This window comes from Gobius niger (assembly GCF_951799975.1).
Source record: "Gobius niger genome assembly, chromosome: 15".
Taxonomy (NCBI): domain Eukaryota; kingdom Metazoa; phylum Chordata; class Actinopteri; order Gobiiformes; family Gobiidae; genus Gobius; species Gobius niger.
Window position 1 is genome coordinate 6222579 of NC_136866.1, and position 23508 is coordinate 6246086.

The 23508-nt window shown below is 42.0% G+C and overlaps 1 protein-coding gene across 2 annotated transcripts in view; it reads right to left on the reverse strand.

The window, feature by feature from the left end:
* Window positions 1-8976: 8976 nt before the first annotated feature.
* akap7 (A-kinase anchoring protein 7) overlaps window positions 8977-23508 on the reverse strand; it is a 45308-nt gene continuing 30776 nt past the window's right edge. The window contains exons 10-11 of one of the 2 annotated variants that reach the window (XM_079571825.1): window positions 17186-17221; window positions 8977-9688 (exon numbers count right to left, since the gene is read on the reverse strand). In XM_079571825.1, the coding sequence (XP_079427951.1) occupies window positions 9480-9688; window positions 17186-17221 (245 nt within the window). In that variant the 3' untranslated portion in view covers window positions 8977-9479. The remainder of the gene's footprint in view (window positions 9689-17185; window positions 17222-23508) is intronic. The other variant, XM_079571826.1, reaches the window with a different exon arrangement.

Here is a 23508-nt window from a genome sequence, read left to right on the forward strand (position 1 = left end):
GTTATTTAAGACACCTGGTTCCAATATGGTGCCCTCTTTAGCTGCTACTAGCTGGGTGTCTTCTGTTTGTCCCCACTCCTGGCATTGACGTATCAAAGCCCCTTTGTTTTTTTTCTTTGAAAGTAAAATGCTAATGTTATGCTAAAACTATTTCTCCTTGGTGCTGGCTCTAGCTCACAATAGTGCCGAGTTTGCAACGTGGTTCGAGTGGTGGCCATGAGTTCCTAATGATGAGGTGTTGAAAAGTCCCTGTTTAATCTGTCTGTTAAAAACTTAAACTAAATTAAATGGGGTTTGATTTACCCTCAGGGTCCTGTGAACCGTCATGGGTGGTAAGTTAGGGCACCATGACAACACTTTGGTCTGCTGAGCCTTTCTAACAACTAATCTCCTTTTTTTTGTTCCTTTTGATGCAGCGTATGGCTTTGTTTTTCCTTTTTCTTGGGAATTAGTTTTGACAGTTTTGGTTATAACGCAACTAGTTCGGGTTCTTCTTCTTCTGTGACTGTTAAACGGCAGATGCGAACTACCCTAGCGCATTACCGCCACCCACCAGCAAGATTGTGTATGATCACCACCATGGCTTACAACCTAAAAAAAATAAATAAATAGATTCTACCAATAAGTCCAGTGTTCTTTTAAAAATTCAATCAAATAATGTATTATCCTATGCCCTGAATTCTGAGCCAACACATGTCTACTAGTAACATTTTCCCCACATCCCTCTATTTTCCTCCTAATTAAATCCCTCTCTCTATTATATTTGTCACACATCATAAGCAAACTAGTTCGGGTTTTTGGTCACTTTGTTATATATATGATTATTTTTGACTTGTCCTAGTTAATCTTTGTTTTATTTTTTTTTAAACTATAGGAATATTCAAATTTTTGGTCATCTTAAATAAAATGAATGTGTAATTAAGCTTAGTTTTTGTAGATTAATAAATTCTTATTTTTCCCAATTTAGTGTCCTGCCTTAACTTATGTTGCTACCAATTATGATGAAGATTCTACTATAAATCATTTTTTAAATAAACTGCTTCGAATTGGTTTTTACCTTGTGTTCCTATCTGGTCATTTGCCCTCTCGGTATACCACATACAGAAAACAGTCCTTTGACATCACAGGCTGGTATGATGAAAGGAGGTGTCGCCTCAGAAATGGTGACAACATGTTGACCCCACACAGAGGTGCCATTGCTTTGTTGCTGCAGAGTTTACAGCCACTCGTCCAAGACTTGTCAGCCGCCATAAACATCGCACTCTGAAGATGCTATAGGTCAAGGTCCAGGCATGGTCGTGTCGTAAACAGACATGAACAGGCACTGAGCAGGTGTTTCAGACCACATTTGGAGCATTTTTATCCAGCAAATCAGATTTTTTTTTAGGTTTTTGCACGCCGTCTCCCTCTTCCACAGTCAAAACGCCAGCCCACACCCCGATAAACGTCTCACGGAGAAATCCACAACAAAAAACGCACCGTCTCTTCTGTCATTAATCAAATATTCAGACGTGATTGGCACAAGTGACAGTTTTCAGTCAGAGGAACAAGAGTAGAGGAACAGTGCTGCTTCGCTCGTGCGGAATATTCATGAGCTCATGTGAGCTGTGTGTGCATATGTGATGAGCGTGAATGAGGGCCTCGCAGTCCCCCCCCCGTCCCCCCCGTGGCCCCACCTGGGCGCCCTCTCTGTAGTCACTCAAGGACAAGGATGAAGGATGCAGACGCAGGAATAAATTATCGCTCCAAAAACCGTCTTGACTGTTGATGTGAGAACGTGTGTGTTTATGTTTTGTCTATCATAAACGCGGATGTTACAAAGGCAGGTGTGAAATGATGCCATCTGTGATTGGTTTTGTTTGTGTTGGATACTTATATCTCCAAAATCCTCAGGGCTTTACAAGTATAGAAGATTTAGAAGCAAAAAGTGCGGCGTCACAGTGATTTCAGTTTCCGTCTATCTGTAGCCTACGCTTTTATATTTGTAATCTTATCTTTTGTAAAGTGTCCTTGTGAAGGTCTCATAGTTAAAACGAAAAGCTTTGGGCTGTGGGTGGACATTAGGGCTAGGACAAAAAATCAAATCAGTTCACAATACTTTTTGCTGCAATACCAAGTATCGATACCTTATCAAGTATCGCAATACTTTCAATACTTGTGTTTGGAGGTATTTTATCATGGGCTCCTTTGTTTTCCAATAACAAAACTTGTTAAATGGCATTTGGTTTATAAACTTTGGACACATGACTTATCATAATTACTTGTATCGCAACACCCACGTATCGGATTGGCCCCTGAGTATCGTGATATCGTGGACAGCCTACCACTGATCCACAAAACAAATCGGTGTGGTTAAAAACATACAGGTGTATCCACACCATGCGTCCCTGTAGAGCTCGGTCGATTTTAAATATCAGTGTAATAAAAAATAAAGTTGTACGGGTTGGATTTGCAAAATGCAGCTTCACTACCAGAGTTGTCAACACACTCATTACAGCATCTTTAAAATGCACTTTAATGCCTCCTCCTTAGACACTTTCATGCTTGAATTATTGCCAGATTGGCATTGTGGGTTTTGTCCCTTCCTGCATGTCAGAGTATTGTCTCAAAATGAATCCATCTTTCGATCCATCCATCCATTTTCTTCCGCTTTATCTGGGGCCGGGTCGTGGGGGCAGCAGTCTCAGCAGAGATGCCCAAACTTCCCGATCCACTCACACCTCCTCCAGCTGTTCTGGGGGGACCCCGAGGCGACACCAGGCCAGCTCGGAGACATAGTCCCACCAGCGTGTCCTGGGTCTTCCACGAGGCCTTGTCCCAATAGGACAAGCCTGGAACACCTCCCGAGGGAGGCGACCAGGAGGCTTCTGAAACACATGCCCGAGCCACCTCAGCTGCTCCTTTTGATGTGAAGGAGCAGCGACTCTACTCCGAGCTCCTCAGGGGTAACTGAGCTCCTCACCCGATCTCGAAGGGTGCGCCCAGCCACCCTGTGAAGGAAACTCATTTGGGCCGCTTGTATTCGTAGTCTTGTGCTTTTGGTCATTACCCAAATCTCACGACCATAGGTGAGGGTGGGAACGTAGATCGATCTGTAAATCGAGAGCTCACATCCCTCTCATTATGAATGAACCTACAGCTAAATGTCAACCTGAAAACTCAACATCACCCTTCTCAATAACCCACAATAGCAGATGTTTCCAACAGCATGTCCGGGACATAAAGCTGCTCGTGTGAGTAACAGAATGTGTTTGCTGGTGGTCGTCCATCATTGGTTGGTCAGTGCTGTGTGTCACTGGTGGCCAAACCTGGACTAATTGCTCATATGTAGCTTTTACACACGTGACTCAGCACATTATCACAAAGGCCTTGCAGCACTTACATGTTGATAACAGCCCTGTGACCTTGTCTTACAAAGCACAATATACCATTCATTTCCTCATGGAGGCTGTTTGAGGTAATCTTGTTAGCAGAATAGTGTTTCAAGAGCCTCTCGTAAATACATTTACTCAGACCATGAGATCATTTATAGTCTGCTGGAGACATGTAAAATGATGCCAAAATGCACGAGGGGAAAAGCCGAGCCATCGCCATTGATCATGTGTCTCCTCGTGCGGGTGTTGGGCTGGTGTTGTTGAATTCCTATTGATTTATTTGGCAAACATAATCCCCACTCTCTATCCTCACTCTGCCATCTACAGCAAGGACGCTCCCGCTGAGGCCTCCTAGTCCATAAATCCTTCTATAGGCTTTCTGTCGTCTGAGCTCCACAGTGAGTCCATTGGGAAATACCTTTGAAGCAGCTCCACACTTTGAAAATCCTGGCAGAATATTATCAACAATTTATCTTCTGTGGAGTGGGATTAATGCAGCGTTTCTCTTTCTAGTTGTCTCCCTTGGTAGCGCCATCGGAAAATGGATTTTGTATCCACACAGACCACATCTGTATATAGCATCTTGATTGTTACTTATACGTCAAGGGGGCGATAGTGAACATGTCTCTACTCCCACCAGGCCATTCTCCTTGACTTCCTGTTTGAACCGTTTTATTAGCCCTAATAAATGAGGGCGTCGCCAATGAGGGGTTAAAATCAACTCAAATTATGCTAAGAGTTCGGCGGGCGCGGCAGGACTCGTGGAGCCAATCAGCCAAAGTGAATCACCTTGGTGCATTGGGACTTTGGCATTTCAAGTCGTCAAAGTCCAGCGCTCCTGATAAAAATAAAAGCTGATTAAAGATTCCAGTGGCAGATAAGTGGGGTGCCAGTGCGGTTTAAAGCAGCGGGCCCACGCAGTCGTGACAGAGGTTTCCATGAGGAGAATGAAGTCACCGGCAGAAGTGGCTGAGCGTGGGGGACAGGGCAGGTGATTAGCATGTTTAACGCTCTCATGGGCCGCAGTAAGTGGTGCTTCTAATGCTGTAAAGATGATTATTTCAGGTTGTGTTAACGGTTTGTCTCGGATATGTCTCACTGACGGTGTTCACCTACGAATGTCAATATTAGTCACGTATTAACCTGTTATCTGCCAGCTTAGGGTTAGGTTAAAGGTTAGAGTTATATATGCGGGGTCAGCCCTATAGAGTTCGGGAAAATCCACAGTTACCATGAAGATCCGCCATCTTTGCAGCTGTTAGCATGCATTTTTCATAGACTAACAATGGATAAAAACAGTATAAAAAGTGAAGAAAAAAGGCATGGAACAGCTCCGGTAGCTGCTGAGTTACTGCTGGTAAATACATCTAACTCACTGTGGTGTCCAAGTGTTATAATGTGAACAATAACTACACTATTTTAACTTTTAAAATCTCCATTAGTTTACAATTGCTGATAATTCCATAATGCTTAGCGATATGACATCACATTCCCGAACTCGTTCCCCCGTCAGTAGAAGTGGGGGAACATACAGTAGATACAGACGGCATCTCATCTAGAAGGGGGCGTGGCCTCGCCAAAGGGGGAAAAATAAAATCATTTGGAAACTCAATTTTCCACTCTTTTTAGCCATTTTGTGGTGGAATATGAACTTCTTTATCACATACAAATAAAGTCAATTCTAAATCGGGCCCATATGGATATTAGTGAAAAAACGGCAGTTGTAGCTTGCGCTAGCTAACCGTTAGCATTAGCCCGATGCTAACATGTAGCATCATGTTAGCATTCTCCGTTTTTTTTTATGTATTTATGGGCTGTTGAACTACTTTGCTCCTCTCCATGTGAGAAAGTTTCGATTTTTTCAAAATTGTTTTCCCCCTTTACTGTTTTCAAACATGACCATATATGGGCGATTCCAGATGTACTAAGATTAGGCACCAGCCCACTATCCTTAGGCTTGGTGGCTATAGGGCAGGGTCAGTGTTAAGCTGATTGATGTGTGTATGACGTTTCTCTCTCGGGACTTATGATTGGTTGATGTATCAACTCACCTACAAAAAAAAAATCGCACCCGGGGAACGTTGGACTCGGGGAACATGGGTACGCACCCCAGTTATGCCCAAATCTCAAAGCGTATTGACGAGTTTAAAGCCTACATGCCAGTTTGATATCTCATTTGAAAGCCAAGGCCTTCTTGTTTCTAAAACTGTGTGTAAGATCTGTGTGAGTGTAACACAACTTGCATCACATTAGCTGTTACTAACCCGGATCAAAACCCTAACCCTGAATCTCTGATCCCCATGTCAGTTTTGCCCCCACATTAGCTTACTGTATGCTTCAGGGTCACTAGGCAAATTGTTGTTTTGTTATACTTTTAGTTATACAAGTTATATATACATAATTTGTGCGACACATATTAAATAGAGACTCCAACGGTATCACTTTAGATTAAGGTGTGCTCAATAAGTATTAATAAGCATTAGTAATGATTTCAGTCTTAGAGGCTATGAATAAGCGTATTATTAATGGCCTATTAGTTTGTTAACAGATAAAAGTATAAAAAGCAGAGTGTGAAAACTTTACAAGAATATTATTAATGCTTATTAATACCTTATTAATACTTAACAAGCACACCTTAACTGAAAGGAGTGTGCCTTCAATCTTTTTTTTGGATGTTATGTTTCAACAAACTCAAAAACCCTATCCATAACTCACTTTCACATTAAAAATTCATATTAAAACCCAAATTACAACAAAATCACCAAGGAACACCATAGTAACCACGGCAACCATGCTCACTTGGACAACATTACATAGTTTTCGATGTTTCGTTTTACACAATAGTGGTTAGAACGATATGGTTGGAATTGTGTCATCTGAATGTAAAGCAAGCATGTAACAGCTTTCAAATTGCCCCCTGCAATAAACTCCTGTGAGCTGTGAGTGAGACACACATGCAAAGTTCATCTCGCACAGACCTGAGGCAGATAAGGATATTGACTTGGAAACTCATATCCGGTTTTATTGTTCAAATATGGCAGATACAGCACAGTACTAACAGCACACCCAGCCGTCAGGGGATATACACACAGTACACGGGCCTAATGGAAACACAAACATTTGACAGACGCACGCCACGCAGCAGGTCCGAGCCGCTCTCAGGAACCTCCAGAGTGATCGGCGATCAAACAAGCCACGGGCAAACATTCACACCGACGTGGAAACAGGACGAACGGCGCGTATTAAAGGGGGTCTGGAGGAGCTTAAGGATCCGGTGACAATAAAAGAAAACGATAACAACTTAAAATAATCAAAGTCCACCTGAAGACAGCATCGCTCGCTATTTTATTTGACAAGTCTCCCAAGTGAATCGGAGGTGAGAATGGAGTGTGTTTTCAGTTTTATACGAGTTAATGCTGTTGGCAAAGAAATACATGGCTGAAATCTGGAAAAGTCTCAGCACAGATGTAGTGTTTGTGTACGAGTAACGGAAATGAGGTCAATTGACTGTGCATAACTTCAAATCACAACGATGTCGTCCAAGAAATGACTTCCTGTTTCGATCCAGCACGCCAAAATAAAAGCACACAGCTCGTCTCATTGATTAGTTCAGCAGGTACATTACAAGAACATAATTAAATGCACACATTTTAAGTGTTTTGTCTGTTAATAGGCTACAGGAAGTCATCAGAAGTTATGCACAGAGTCTGTTTTACGATGGATTGATTTCAAACAGACCATGCACAGTGTCAATCCAAACAGAATGTAATGTTTTGCAAATCTAAAAGCTAAGTTCCTCTTCTTATAAACTACTGAGGGGCTGCACAATGCATCACCAATTTACCGTTATTTTTTTTGTGGTAAGATCATACAAAATATAAGATTCGCAAACAATGACATTCTGTTTTTCTGATCAGTTTCCTGCGTCTCAACAGATTCGCACATCGTCTCCCATTCCTCCTAATGTCAGTTTTGCTTTTTTTAGAGACTGTGGCAAATATATGCGATTTTTTTTTTTTGCATCACACCATCACTCCAAACTGTGACAAAATCAAAAACAACAAATCAACAACATCTGTCTTTTCTTTTTTTTTTTTACAAATTCTGTGTGTATATCTTTAAGCGCTTCTTCCAAATCAACAAAACCGTGACTGCGTGAAGGCCACATTCTTTGAACAGAGGTGATTCAACGGCGTCTACGATTACCTGCTTTAAAACAAAACAAAAATTGAAATAAAAGGACAGTTATAAAACCAAACATTGTGCTTTTTCTCTCTCTCTATATATAATATTAGTAAAAACAAGTTAAAACATAAGCTTAATGTGAGGGTCGGCTGCACGATCCTCCTACTTTTTCTTCGGCGGATTTCGAAGCACTTAGCAGCCAAATACAAAACAGAAAGGATGAACTGGAAGGGCGACCCTGGAATGAAAAGCGCTCGGGGGTATCGTTTTGATTTAACCTCCGTAACATTAGCGTTCCCATGTGAATTGAACTGGCTCCTGCGCGCTTGGCATCCGCCCACGCGCCGCACCACTTAGATCCAGATGCATTATAAATTAATTTGCGAAAACAAAAGTGTGCGATTTTTAATTGACTTGCCCATAAATCATACGATACGAGGACTATTTTGTCTTATAGAAGGCCTTTGTTGGAGCAAAAAAACAAAAAAAAAAGCCTGCGAGGACTTGGCATAACGGCAACTTTCTTGGCAGCTCATAGTGTTTTGGAGGACGTGCTTAGTATCGCTTGCTGATTTAGTGTCTACCGCCTCCTTCGCTTTCGTCAAAATAGTAAGTGATATTTTTATCGAGAAAGTGGCCGCGGAAAGGGCCGTGAATCTCGCCGTGATTGTCAGATCGACGAGCGAAACTGCAAAGAGTTTCCATCGCGAGAGCGGAAAAAGATATCGTGAATGAACTTAACCTCTTAACTCCCGCCTGAACCGAGAGCATTTTCTCCAGCTTTACCAAAAACCCCGTAGGCCAGTGTAACACCTCATTTGAAAGCTAAGGCCTACAAAACTAAATTGATCTTTTTCCTCACATCAGCAGATTTTTTTTCATCACTTTTTTTGCTAGGCAGTCGTTTCATTTTTGTCAAATTTCGTGACTTTTTTGTCCCTTTTTCAGGAAATCATTTGCATTTTTTTTTGGTCAAATTCTTATCACTTTTTCATCAATTTTTTCTCACTTTTTCGTCAAATTTTTCTAACTTTTTTGTCAAATCTTTGTCCGTTTTTGTCATTTTTTGGTCACTTTTTCGTCAATTTTTGCCTCAATTTTTCGTCTCAATTTTTCGTCAATTTTTTCTCACTTTTTGTCATTTTTTTTCTCACTTTTTTGTCAAATTGTTGTCCATTTTTGTCAATTTTTTGTCAATTTTTTGTCAATTTTTTGTCAAATTTTTGTCAAATTTTTGTCAAATTTTTGTCCATTTTTTGTCAAATTTTTGTCCATTTTTGTCACATTTTCATCCTTGTTTTCGGCTCAGTTTTGTCGCTATTTTCACACCTTTTTTCCAGGAGCTTTTATGATTGGGGTAAAGCTGGAGAAAATGTGCTCGGTTCAGGTGGGAGTTAAGGGGTTAAATAAGCCAGCGCGGGTCTCGAAGTCTGAATCACAGTCACATCTTCCGTTCGTATCAAGTCATGAGCGGGGAAAAAAAAAAACAAGCGCGATGTTGAAAATATCCTTAGAAAGTCTTAGAAAGTTGTAGATTGTTTTTATTCTAGGAGGGCAGTGAGTGAGAGACGGGTCACAGTGAACCATTGACGGGCGTCGGGATCTTGGGAGTGCTTTGAGAGTCGCACGAGCCAAAGTGCACATAGTACTGGAGGGGAACATCTCGCTGTCAGACGTATGGGTTTGCCGTGTCACCTGGCGTTGATTTCAAGCTACACTTTGATTACTAGCGCTGTTTCAAGCTAGTGGTAGCGCCGTAGATTAGCCTTAGTGATGTGGCTATAGCTAGGTTATCCGGTCAGCGACGTGGAGCTGACGGTGTGAGAGCTGGCCCGAGGGCGTTTCTGCCTCGTCTCCAGCTGCGGTCGCGTCGGGGCGCGGCTGATCGCTCAGTCTCTGTCCCTCGATGCGCTGATGATGTCACTTCCTGTGATCGGCGGCGAAGTTCGGCGTAGTGTCCGTTTTTGTGTCCCCCCCCGCGTTCCCCGGGGGCTGCGCGGCGTTAGGTCCGCCCCCGTTCTGGAGCGTTTCCTGCTTGTACTGTTGCAAGGCGCGGTTGACGGCATCGTCCACCAGCCGCTTGCTGACCTTCAGGAGCTCCGCCTCGTCCGGCTCAGACCGGCGCCCGCCTGAAACAGACAGAAGCGCGTACGTTAGACGAATACGGTCCTTCCACATGGAACAATCGATTATCCGGATTTCCCTCCCAATAGATCACAAAAAAAAGGGAAAAAAAACAGCCAGAACAACCAGCACTTTTCACAATTTCCACAAAAGCAAAGCAGAACTTTATTGTCATGGTAACGCCAACAGCAACATCTCGCCTGCTAGTTTGCGATAGATAAAAATGCTTTACATTTAGACGCACAATCTATAGATACAGACGGCATCTCGTCATAGAAGGGGGCGTGGCTTCGCCGAGGGGGAAAATAGAATCTTCAGAGAAACACAATTTTTCACTCTTTTAAGCCATTTTCTGGTAGAACATGTACTTATTTATTACACATAAATAAAGTCAAGTGTAAATCGGGCCCATATGGATATTTTCTCACAGCACATTGTTCAGTAGAAGTGAAAAAAACGGCAGTTGTAGCTCGCTCTAGCTAACTGTTAGCACTAGCCCGATGCAGCATCAAGTTAGCATTATCCGTTTTTTAATGTATTTATGGGCTGTTGAACCACTGTGCTCCTCTCCATGTCTTTGCTTCTTTCTTTAGTAGAAAACTATATTTATAATTCAGCGTTTGTTAAAGCAGTTTTTGAATAATTAGAGAAAGTTTAGATTTTTCTCCAAATTGTTTTCCCCCTTAACTGTTTTCAAACCATATATGGGCTATTCCAGAGATGCCGTCTGTATCTATATTCAGAAAATGCTTTTACATAAAGGAAGACAGACGAAAAGACATCAATCAAAATGTATATAGATATTCCCTGCTAAGATTTGCTTCTTTATAGTATGAGCAAAGCAAATCCCTGGCATGTGCCTAGTCTAATTATCACTAGAAACAGCCGTGTATACTGTAGTCGCCTCAGTTTAAACTCCTAAAGCCTACATAAAAGGATTATGACAGCCCGCTAATGATGTTAACTCAACCTTTGTTCTTCTACACGCAGACATAGCATCAAAGATTAATCTGCAGCCTGCTGTGACAGAGCTGCATTACCATTAGTCAGTGTTGCTTCTTATGGCTATGCTCCGCTGCAGACAAGATGGCAGAAATCGAAGAAGATTTGACGGAGAAGGAGGAAAGAAAAGGGATGAAGATGCTCGTTGTGGATGCTTAATAATTCAGGGGTGAAAGAGGCGGCGGGGGGCGGGCGCTGAGATGGACAGAACTGTAATGCAGAATCATCGAAGCGTCCCTGTCTGTCTGTCTGCACATCAGAGGCGCGCCGCAGTCACCTCAGCCTTTGATTAGAAAGGCCACGCATTAAAAAGACTCCCTCACCACAGCAACCAATCCGCAGCCCTATTTAGGTTTGTTTGCTCCTATTTCTTAGAGCATCTAGCAGGGCTCGAAGAGCAATGAATCCTTCTCTCCATCTCCATTATTTATCAAAGAGGTTTTCAAGCTGCAAGTGCTGTTTCAGAAAATATTGGGCTTTCCAGGAGCTGCCTTATGCAACTTTTTTTTATGTGGAAAGCCAAATTGTATATTACAGTAGTGCGTATTTGACCTTGCAGGGACGCAGTGGCTGTGTGAGTGGTCAGCATGGTGCCTTTACTTTCCATCACTGTGGTCTGTAGGACGCGCCAGGATCAATTGTTTGGAAGGTTTTCACCGCTGATGGACCCTCTCACCAGAAAACCAACAAAACAATTGATCCCGGAGCGTTGCAGAGACCACCGTGATCGAAAGTAAACGCACAATGCTGACCACTCATACAGCTGCAGGGTCTTTTTTTTTTTTCCGCAGAAGAGGTTGCATAATGCACCTTTAAAAACAACAAGCACGAACTAGCCAAATGAAGGGAAACTGTGGCTCAGTGGCAATTAGCTTTCTTACCCCACAGTGATTAATACCTGGGCTCTAAATCCGGGCTGGATGGGGCTTGGGAGTTTGCATTCGTAACCTACCTCAAGCTCATCTCAGCACAGCAGTCAGCCACAAACCTAACCGCATGATTAACCCATAAACGCACAAAGACATTTTTATATTCCAAGATTCAAGAACACCACTGCTAGGAATGCACAAAAAAAGCAATTATTCTGCTTTCACACACAATAAGACCCCGTGGAGACAGCAGGGTACTTTGCTGTTTTCAAATATTGTGCGGTCTCAAATGGTCTAACTACTACAAAGCAAATTTAACACCGCAGGACTCCAGAAACCAGCCGTCGAGAGCTACTCTGTATTTCCCACCATCTCCACCCGCTATAAGCTGCCATATGGGTTTACGATGTGCAAATTACTCACACAGCAGTCTGACTGTTGGCACATGCTGTCAGTGGTAGTAACGCCTTAACTGAGTTCTGTCCCGCAGGTGTTTTGGCTGGTCCCACATGGCGGAGGAATGCATTAAACCCAATGAGAAACCCCAGGGCACACGCGCTACCCCCGACAGCCATTGTTGACACGCTGTATCCCAAGGATTTGGGTAATTTATGCCAATTATTCAGCAGGATGTGCCAAAGCTGCCAGCGGTACCAGGCAAGTCCCCTGGTCTCATTACAGCCTCTGTGTCCTTGAATGCTGCACCGACGGGCAAGATTTTCTTTGTGTCCAATTTGGTCATTTTTTCCGTCTCGATTTTCTACATCTAAGGTGAAGGCATCATTTTTTGTGACTTATTATTAACATGTCATGAACTTTTCTACACTGACATTTTTGACAAAAGGGCTATTAAAGGGGCTAGATGCAAGTTGGCCATTTTATACTCACTACTGCCACCTCAGGTCTTACACGTAACTGCACCTTCTATATTAAAGGGGGGGTATTATGCAAAATCGACTTTTTCAAGCTTTACATCATGTTATTATGTCATTCCCTCATTAAAAACATGCCTGAAGTGTTGCCTTGGCACTAGGGCTGTCACGGTATGAAAATCTTACCTCACGGTTATTGTGACCAAAATTATCACGTTTTTCGGTATTATCGCGGTATTTTTTTTAAATGTGTGTTAATATGTTCAGAAAGCATTGATAGTCCTACACAAACTGAAATCGTTTCAAATAGTTGTTGATCGTTTCGAGGGTATTACATGTACTATTTATAGCGTCAGAAACGAAGATAAACCGTCTTTATCAGGAACATTTTTGTTGTCCTTCCAGTGAGCTTTCGCTTTGCAGATTTGGGAAAATGCCATCATTATTAAATTCATAATACTGCGGCGAGAGTGAATCTATTGCAATTTGCCACCGGGAGCACAATGGTGCGGAGGTATCCGGACACGGCTTATGCTGGCAGTGGCGCTGCAGCCGCACTATGGGGCGACTCGTTACATTCTCCCGCAACCCAAAGTCCCACATCAGCATTTCAGCTAAAACGCTAACGTTAGCTTACTGCTATAGAGCTGTGGGGGACGGTCACGCAGGAGAGTCCTGAGGTTCGAAGTATTGCTGCTTTAGAGACACTTTTTCCTGCACGCTCCGTAAACAGGAAAACTGTCAACTGTCCCTCGGCTTTCTTAAAATACCCAAAATATGTCCAGACTTCAGGCTTGGTCTCTGAGGCTGATGGATCCTGCGTGCTGTTGTGTCTCATTTTGCCTAAACCGCGGGCGCGGTAATCCACTGCGGTACAATATTTTTTCAAAAACAAGACGGTAATTATTATTGTCAACATTTTTACCGGGGTTTATCGCTACACCGGTAACCGTGACATCCCTACTTGGCACATTCACGTATTTTTGAGTAATCTGTAAAAACTCTGATGGCAGCCATTTTAGGGATAGGTTTGCCTGAGTCCTCCTAGGAACGCCCCCAACCTTTTGAGAGACAGTGCAGTATTTTAGAGGCCGTTGTGGTGAATAGGTCTGAGCTCATTCTACTCATTAGGACATTACTGGAACATGTAGGGGGAGGAACATGCATAATTTTAACATAAACCCGTTTAAATATAGTGTAACCACACAAAAGGGAGGATTATCTAACACGCGCGGGGGTAAAGTTGGTTTGTAGCACTAAGAATAATGGCTAATTTTAAAGATTTGAGAGCATTGTCAGCGGGGTTGCCAGGTATCACAAAGCCGAGGAAACTCAATTCTGCAGGATTACGACGGACATGGCGAGGCAGGATCTGAGCCGCGGTGTTCCCGGTCTGCGGAACTCAATAATATCCGTGAAAATTGCTCCAGGAAAGGGACAGAGGTGAACCAGTGCACAAACACTCGCCTCACGCTGTGTCTGCTGCTGCGCTGATTTGAGATTGGCTGCGGTCTGCCTGTCACTTTGATTGACTCGCACCTTTGACTGGTCTTTGATAAGGTATTTTCACCCTCGGGATGGCAGCTCACTAAACGCGCCAACGACATGTCCCTCCTGTTTAACTGTACGCTCCACTTTCAATCCGTATAGTGTTAAGAACTTTATGTATTGTGACATGGAGCTGGACAGTTCGAAAGGCTGTCACTGTTATGGCAGCTCATGATAGATGGCAGTTGCCTGTAGTAAAAACAATGTTATAGCTGTCTCTAATGGCCCCACAGCTTAGCTTTTTATAGATTATAGTCAGGGCTCGACAACAACACCTTTAAACACCGGCAAACTTTTGCTTTGGCTAGTTACTCATTTACACTGATGAGCCACTTGGCCCCAGCGCTCATTGTGCCACGTGTGTCTTACTCATACTCATCATATGTTGTAGCAATTCATCATAATCACACACAAAAACAACAACCCCAAAAGGCACATACAAACCCTGATGTTATAGACATATAGGCACGTACAGGTTTGAGGTACGCAAAGACTGCAGTCCGGTTGACAATATAACGAGACTTATTCCAAATAGTTCACCAGACCAGACACTAATCATGAGCTAGTCTTGTAAATGAGACTTGCAAAATTAAGTTAATTGTGCTTTCTAGACATTTCAACCTTTCAAACAACTCGCCCTGGTCCCCTCACTCCTCCACTATGCAGAAGCGGAGGTTCCCCTAATGGAAAAATAATGGTATTGGAGTTTTCCATCTCAAATGTGTGTGCGTGTGAAGAAGAAATAAAGAATGGTAGCCTAAACAAAGCAAAAAGTCCATGTCTGTATGTGTGCCAGAAAAACAAAGAATAAATGCTGCCAGTGCTACATGACGGATTAGATATTAATTGATGAGGAGGCTGGTTATACTATTGCTTTACTTTTAATATATTTTATCTGTTTATTAGTTTATTTTTTGGGGAGCCCAATCTTGCCTCGGGCACCAAATTAGCCCTGTGTGAGAAATCCAATGAGCAGACTTTCATAAAAGAAACACATGTTCAGATCTGGTAAGATAAATATTGGTCACATCTTGTTCATAACAGTGACTCAATTGGATGGTATGTTTAGTTGGAAAAGTGTGTTTAAAGACTGTTTTAAAGGGGCTGGATGCAAGTTAGCCATTTTATGCTCACGACTGCCACCTCAGGTCATACGTGTAACTGCACCTTCTATATAAAGCTCACTTCGGACCCGAATTAACACCTTTTTGAGTGACAGTGCAGGATTTTAGTTGTGGTAAATATGTCTGGGCTCATTCTCTACCTTCGGACATTGTTGAAACATGTAGGGGGAGGAAAATATTTCATTTTAAAGGAATAGGCCACCGTTTTTACATACGGAGATATGTTCTTACCTCACTTTAGTCTAGTTAATATATCCCCGTCTGGTCTTTGTCCGTGCGCTCTGCCAGGCAAACGGAGCACATACGCAGCCTCTCCCACATGTCACATAGCTCCAAAAAAGCTCACGATAGAAGCTACCAAGCTCTTCCACGTGTTCCCTATTTAAATAAAGTTACGTGAAGTGTTTTCATGCGAAGTATATTTACACAGAAATGTAGCATGTCGATTTTATAAGCAAATAAAAAGGGGGACTATATTGTGAGGCGTAATGATACGAGGAGTAAAACGTCCGCGCAGTAACTCCTAAAGGTTATTGACGGAAGTGAGCGGGGGAAGTCTTTAGGAGTTACTGCGCGGACATTTTACTCCTCGTATCATTACGCCTCACAATATAGTTCCCCTTTTTATTTGCTTATAAAATCGACATGCTACATTTCTGTGTAAATATACTTCGCATGAAAACACTTCACGTAACTTTATTTAAATAGGGAACACGTGGAAGAGCTTGGTAGCTTCTATCATGAGCTTTTTTGGAGCTATGTGACATGTGGGAGAGGCTGCGTATGTGCTCCGTTTGCCTGACAGAGCGCACGGACAAAGACCATACGGGGATATATTAACTAGACTAAAGTGAGGTAAGAGCATATCTCCGTATGTAAAAACGGTGGCCTATTCCTTTAACATTTTTAAATGCTGTATAGTCCCTTTAAGGCACACAATTACAAAGACAAGCAAAGCCTCAGACACAGCGCATTTAAAGAGGGGGTATTATGCTTTTTTCAATCACATAGCACCAGTCTATATCACACTACAATGATGACGAAACCTTCTGTTGGTCTGTAAATGCAGTAAATTAGAATAACTGCCTTGTATAAAATTGCTCTCTCAAAATGGCTGTAGTGAATGTCTTGAAATAGGCCTCTGTCTCTTTAAGAACCTCTGACCCTTTCCGACACGCCCCCTCCACACGCTGTCTGTGGCATCAGTGGGAAGGGGGTTCTGCTGAGGGGCAGTGGTTGGTTACTCGGCTGGTGACGAAAGCTCGGAGGCGTCTCCAGGAGGTGGGGGCGTTCCTAGGAGGACTCAGGCAAACCTATCCCTAAAATGGCTGCCATCAGAGTTTTTACAGATTACTCAAAAATTCGTGAATGTGCCAAGGCAACACTTCAGGCATGTTTTTAATGAGGGAGTGACACAATAACATGATGTAAAGCTTGAAAAAGTCGATTTTGCATAATACCCCCCCTTTAAAGGATATTTACACTTAGAGATATCTCAATATTGATTATAGAAGCAATTTCATATAGGCTACTACTGGAATAAAACACTGTGCACAAACCCGAGACTGAAGCAAATGTATTGATCTTGGTTGGTTGTTATGGTGAATAATGGACACTATACAGTAGCTGCCATTGGCTGCAAACACAGCTCTATAAAAGCAGAGAGAGCGAGAGAATGGGCAATGTCTCTAATAACTTCCTGCAATTAACCAGGCAGAGCGGATCATTTGTATAATGACATGATGTGGAAGCGGGAACCGAGATGTGCAAAAACAGTAACTAAATTGACTAGTTGCTCGAAATCATTCATTAGTTTTTGTGCAGAAAAGGAAATGAATCAAAGTGAAATTGTGGTCAGGCACAATGGGAAAGGATTAAATGAGGGGTCTTGCACATTGACTCATGGATCAAAGATTATTGCGTAGCTTTTCAGTGTGCAAAATCACTGCACTCAATCACACGGCATGAAGATTAGGTCTGATCAGTAACAGGATCAATAGGAGGGATTGCATGGGGGAATGTTTCCATATAATCAGATATGGATTCAGTAAAATGAATCGTCCCAGCTCTGATTATAGTGCACATACTTGAGCGTTTGTTATGCCGCGGACGCTGAGTCAAATCTGTAACACAAAGAAATCAAACAAAATTATAAATAATGGAATGTAAGACGGCACGGATAAAAAACATCAATACCAAAAGAGAAAGATACAATTTTACAGCACAATAAAAGCATTATATTAGGACAGAAAGATAACGGGGGCCTGAAGCGCCCTCTGAAGGCAGTAGTGGGAATGACATCTTATAAAACCGCTTAAAGCAGACGCAAGTCACTTTTTTACCTGAATAAATCTTAGTCCCTCTGAGGGTAATACAAGTGTTAATGGGATGATTTCATCTCCCCCTGGTGTCTCTGGCCAGAAAACCACACATGCAACTTTCCCTGCCCCCGACCCGGCAGCCCCAATGCAGTACACACGAATGGAAAACTTCTCCCCTCGTCGTCTACTAAATCACTTTCGGCTCGCATTTCTGAGGTTTATGACATAGCTGACAACATTTTGCAAAACGCTGTTACTCGGTTTATCACAATCAGAAGAAGCTAACAGGCTAACGGGCAAAGCTAACTGTGGGCTAGCGCCACTTTAGCAGTATTTACAACCAAGTATGAGCTTTTCTCAGCATAGTATTTACTCTCACGGATAATAATGAGTATAATGTATAATATAAGTACAATAATACGGAATAAAGACTAAAAAAACATAACGACACCTGCAGTGGCACTTAGGGGCCACTAGGGGCAAAAAGTAACTTAGTTATCCTTTAACCCCTTAACCCCCGGTCGAACAGATTCCCGTTCAACCCCTTAAAGGAATAGGCCACGTTTTTACATACTGAGATATGTTCTTACCTTAGCTTTGACGAGTTCTTGACGAGCGTAATAATACTAGGAGTAATTTGGCATCCGCACAGTAAAGTGAAGATTACTGCGCAGTAAAGTGAAGATTACAATATAGTTCCCCCTTTTATCCGCTTAGAAAATCCACATTGTTTAATTTTGTGTAATTATACTTTGTAGTGGAACACTTCACGTAACCATATTTAAATAGGGAAAACGTGGAAGAGCTTGGTAGCTTCTATCATGACCTGTTTTGGAGCTATAGAGGAGAGAGGGAGAGGCTAAATGCTAAGGCCGTCTGCGCTGTGTTTACGTGACTGAAGGCACGGGTGAAGATCAGACAGGTCCTAAAGAACTCGTCAAAGCTAAGGTAAGAACATATCTCAGTATGTAAAAACGGTGGCCTATTCCTTTAACCCCCGGGAAAAAGGGAAGCAGTTCGACCGGGGGTTAGGGGGTTAAAACAAGCTTTCAGCAAACAGAATTATTAGCAAATTATTGGTGGAGTGATGAACATACAGCCTGATTTACTAAGCCAGGCAATAATTGACATGTACAACATAAAACTAGCTCGAGGTGAGGGCACGTTGCACCTGATATATCACCCTATAAATTAGATATAGAAAGGAGTTTAAGCAGTGGCCTCTTCATGTTTATGAGAGGAGCTGCATCCCTTTTAAGCACATGCTAAATACGTCTCCTTTATTTGCTGTCTTTGTCCCTACTTATGTAAAATGTGTTTCAATCATAAAATACAAAATGAGTAGCCCATGTTTGTCCATTTAACAGGTGGCATGGTGTTTATATTCCACTGAGTGAGTGTGTTTGGTAATCACTGCGTTCCGTTTTACACAATGTTTCAACGTTGTGCCGTTGGGGTTGTCATTTTCTGTCCGTTATAAAACAGTGCAGTCATAACTTGAGCTTCCTTGTCTGTTTGCATAAGAAAAAACAGATCTGGTGGTAGACAGCTGTGATGGGGAGATAATGTTCAGCCCCCTGGCGCTGCATGAAAAACAAAAAGCTCCAAAAATGATATATATAAAAGAAAAGGAAAATGTTATTCAAGGTTCTGGAATTTCTGAAAGCTTTGCAGGTGCAGAAGGATTTATAACACCGAGTAAGAATCCACCGAAAAGTCCACTCTCCCAGCCTGTAAATCAAGATTTATGTGACGTTTTAAAGCCGTGTCCGGTAAATATTAACTTGCATAAACACTGCTCATCCCCGTGTGCTTTCAGTGCAGTGGGAAAGTTGTTCCATCTCACTATTAGATCTTGCTCTGGACAAACAGAAGCCTTTAAAGTGGTTGAAATTCTGCTGGTACACTGCACAATCTGATACAGCCCAGCCGGGAAGTCACAAGGATATCTCAACTTATCTCGTACACAATAGGCTTATGCTGCACCACCGCTAAAGTCGACAATCGCCAAATGGAGTTAGTCAGAGAGATAGTTTATTTCTAGAGCACAGTTCGTACAAAAATCTATTCCAAAATGCTTTACCAAACAACAAGACAGACAAATAACCCATAAAAAAACAAAACACAAAATCAATAAAAAGTGGTTTGGAAGTTGAATTTAGGCCGGTCACGATAACAAATTTGAAGTCCGATATATTGAGGCAGGAAAGTATCGCGATAAACGATATTATTGACTCAAATGATACTAGATACTGACCACTCTCAGGCATAAAAATGACAGTAAACCTTTGTTCTAAAAGTGCATCATCACTTTTAAAACCTTTATCGTTATTTATTGAACGGTAAGTCGATATAGTAATTATCGTGGCAGCTCCAGTTGAATTAAAAGCAAGGATAAAATATTTGAATAAAGTTTTACTAAAATTTTAAAGCCATTTTTAAGCTGCCACACGTTCTAGTTTCAGGCTGGTTTTGTAAAAATGCATAAATCTCTGTCAGATGGAAGACCTCTGTGGTTTTACAGTACGTGTTGTGCCTTCCAGTTAAGCCGGTCATGATAACACATTTGAAGTTCGATATATTGAGGCAGAAAAGTATCGCGATAAACGATATTATTGACTCTAATGATACTAGATACTGACAACTCTCAGGCATGAAAATGAAACATAAAATACAATGTAACTCAAGTTAGGAATCAATGTTTCACAAAGAAAAAAATAGGGGTGAATGCTAATAAATGTAGAGACGACAAACATCGAGCCCAAAAACATATCGTTTAACTGATAAGTCGATAATGTAATTATCGTGACAGTCCTACTTCCAGTGATATGGACATTGCGTCGCCCACATGCGCAGCCCTAGCAGATAAGATTAGTTGAGTAGTTTTCATAAAAGCATAAAACCCAGCCTTGAAGCTGTTGCTGCAGATTCCATCGCACGACTCCTAGCACCTCCTCACTCGAGCCTCGCACGCGAAGCCGTACTGAACGTTGAGGCAGCAGCCGAAAGCAGCCAATTGTGCCTTTTGTGTGTGATGCTTTTCCCAGATTTCATCCTTGGTCATTACTTTACACCTCACCTGCTTTCTTTTCTCTGTCCTTACTCTTGCTGGGGTTGTCATGGTGACGTGATGAGAGCCCGACAGGCACTTCAACTTTTAACAACAAAAAAAAGGAGCTCGCGCTATTCTCTTTGGCAGCTTTCTCTGTCTCTCGTCAATGCCATCCTCATGTTGTTTGACTTCTTCTCTTGCTTTCATAGAAGGTTTCGAGCACATTCCTTTCCCGGTGTTGCTTTGCTGGTGCAGTGTTTGTGTTGGATCTGAACACCCCGGTCTTTTTTTTCCCCCTTTTGTCATACTTTTGTCTTTAATTCCTGTCGTACAACTGAAAAGAATCCCAGAAAATGCCCGCGTGTGTTTATTTTCAACTAAAGATGTGAACTCACAAGTCCTCCCTGACCCTCTGCTCACCCGGAAACCCAACGCTTCACCAGCACCGCCCTGCTCTTAGCACATACCGCTACACCTCCATCTACTCCACACATGCATGTTTCTTTTTTCAACTGCATGTTCTGTGTTCCAACAAGAGCAGGAAAGTAAGCTTTAATTCCCAAAGAGTCCACCAAGGACAGTGATGTTTATAGTGATTCTACATCTGCTATTACATTGTTACATCACAATACAGTGGTGTACAGTGATGACTCTAAATGTCAGTGAAACAATGTGTACTGAGATTAAAAGTCAGATTTGCCGCTCTGTCGCTCTCTGGGGGTCCCATGCGGCCCCGGCAGGCAGCTCTGACATGACTGGTATTGACAGCAGGGGGACTTGATGTACCTCGAGTCTCCGGGGGGAAGAGACAGGTCGCACTGCAGCACTGGGACGCTACAATGTGCTTTGTTCAGCGACACACAGCAGCACATACAGCAAAAACATACAGTGTAGGCTGGTGACTCTTTTAATGTTGATACAAAATACGTGCGGCATTTAAGTGAAGGACTTGGCTAGATTTCCTCTCCTACAATCAAGTCACAATGCTACAACTAACACACTGTTGTTACTTAAAGCTGCACTACTCGAATTACCCCCAAACCGAAAGTCGTAGGCAGTTCAGTAAAATCTCTCAGCTCTCGCATAAATGTGGTTCTTGCTCTTAAAGAACCTCCCGCACATCCTGATTGTTCACTTCAGTGAATTAGTAGAAGCAGAAGTTAATAGCGAGACAGACACTTAATTAATTTATCCACTGACTTCATGATTTGAGGAAAATGCGCTCTATTTAGAAGGGGTGCAGCTAACGATTATTTTGGTAATCGATTATTTTCAGATTTTTACTACATAAAGCTAAAGTAGTTCTGCTTTCTGATTGGAGGAGACGCACATTTGTGGAATTTCAATGTACAAAACACTATATATACTAAATTAAAAAAACAAAGTGGTCTTTCCATCAAAAAATAAATAATCATTAAATACAAAATGAGTAGCCCATGTTTGTCCATTTAACAGGTGGCATGGTGTTTATATTCCACTGTGTGAGTGTGTTTGGTAATCATTGCGTTCCGTTTTACACAATGTCTCAACGTTGTGCCGTTGGGGTTGTCATTTTCTGTCCGTTGTAAAACAGTGCAGTCACAACTTGAGCTTCCTTGTCTGTTTGCATAAGAAAAAAGCAGATCCGGTGACAGACACTGTGAAAATACAATTTTTTGCTCTATTTGAGTCTGTGTAAACCAGAAAACGATTCATCAATTAGTCAAATTGTTGAGTAATTCAATAATCAATTAGCTGTTGTATAATTGATCAGTTGTTTCAGCACTAATATAGACTCACATGTCGTGTTCACAATGAAGATCTATGGTGCTAAATGAACATAACTCTACTTCTACTACAAGAAAATCATTTGATCACCACATCTTTAACCACCTCAAACACACATTTGCGAACTGACATATTGACTCACAGCGAGTTAAACATAACCTCCACATCATGAATAACAACACAATATTGTGATACTTTTCTAATCAAAAGTTTGAGAACAAGGATAGCAAGAAGAGAAAATCATGATTTTAAGACAGTGCATTTGAGTCGTCTACCGGGGCTCCGACAAAAACACCCGAATTGTCACACAGCCGCACTAATTACCTTTGACTTTCACATCCCTGAACTGACAGACCCTGCCACTTTCACATTAGCAAGTCATTGTTTGTAACAGCCTAACAGCAAATTAGTGCTAATTAGACTTAACAGGGACTACAGGGACGGTGTTACTTTAGAAAAATACACTCATACTTTATTCCTCTTCAAACTGTCTGCATTGATGCACATTGCAGATACAAGGATCATACCTCTGTACCTTTTGTTGGGGCAAAAATCATGCACTTTCTCTTGGAGGCTTGAGCTGAGGCAGTGCTGATGTTCTTCTGAGGTTTGGCAGGACACAGACAATCTCAATACTTCCCCTGATGGAGCATGTCATTTCTCTGCTGTACATGAGCGTTAAAAAGACAGCCACTGGAATCCTATTAAAATATTAATCATGTTCCAAGCTATAGCTGCCTCCGTAAATGTGTACACATGCTGTGACCAAACTTCAAACGAGGGGAAATATAGACGGGAGGATTACATGAAGAGGGGGTAATGGGCACATGCTGCGAGAGGGAGAGCATGTGCGCTTTTATATGGAGATCCAGAGAGAGGTAGGATTGAACATTTATCAAGTCTAGCCCAGTGCCCTACACTGCAGCACTGTTGGTAAGTAGCTAAAAATATCAGCGGGTTATGTTTCAAACCAAAAGAAATCGAGGATCTATGAGTGTGTACTCGTGCGCCGAACTACTGGAATGCATCAATTGGTTTCACTTGGATAACTAGGATGTGATTTGAGGGCCAGATCAATAAGGATTACTGATTTGGTTGAGAAATGAAAATTGAAATGTTGCTGAACAGTGTTAATTTCGTCGACAAATATATTGAGTCTTAATTTTAGTCAAAGTGATATTTTTGACGACTAAAATTGGACTAAAACTAAATTAAAAGTTTTTCATGAGACTAAAACTGTGACTAAAATGTCCTGATATTTTAGTCGACT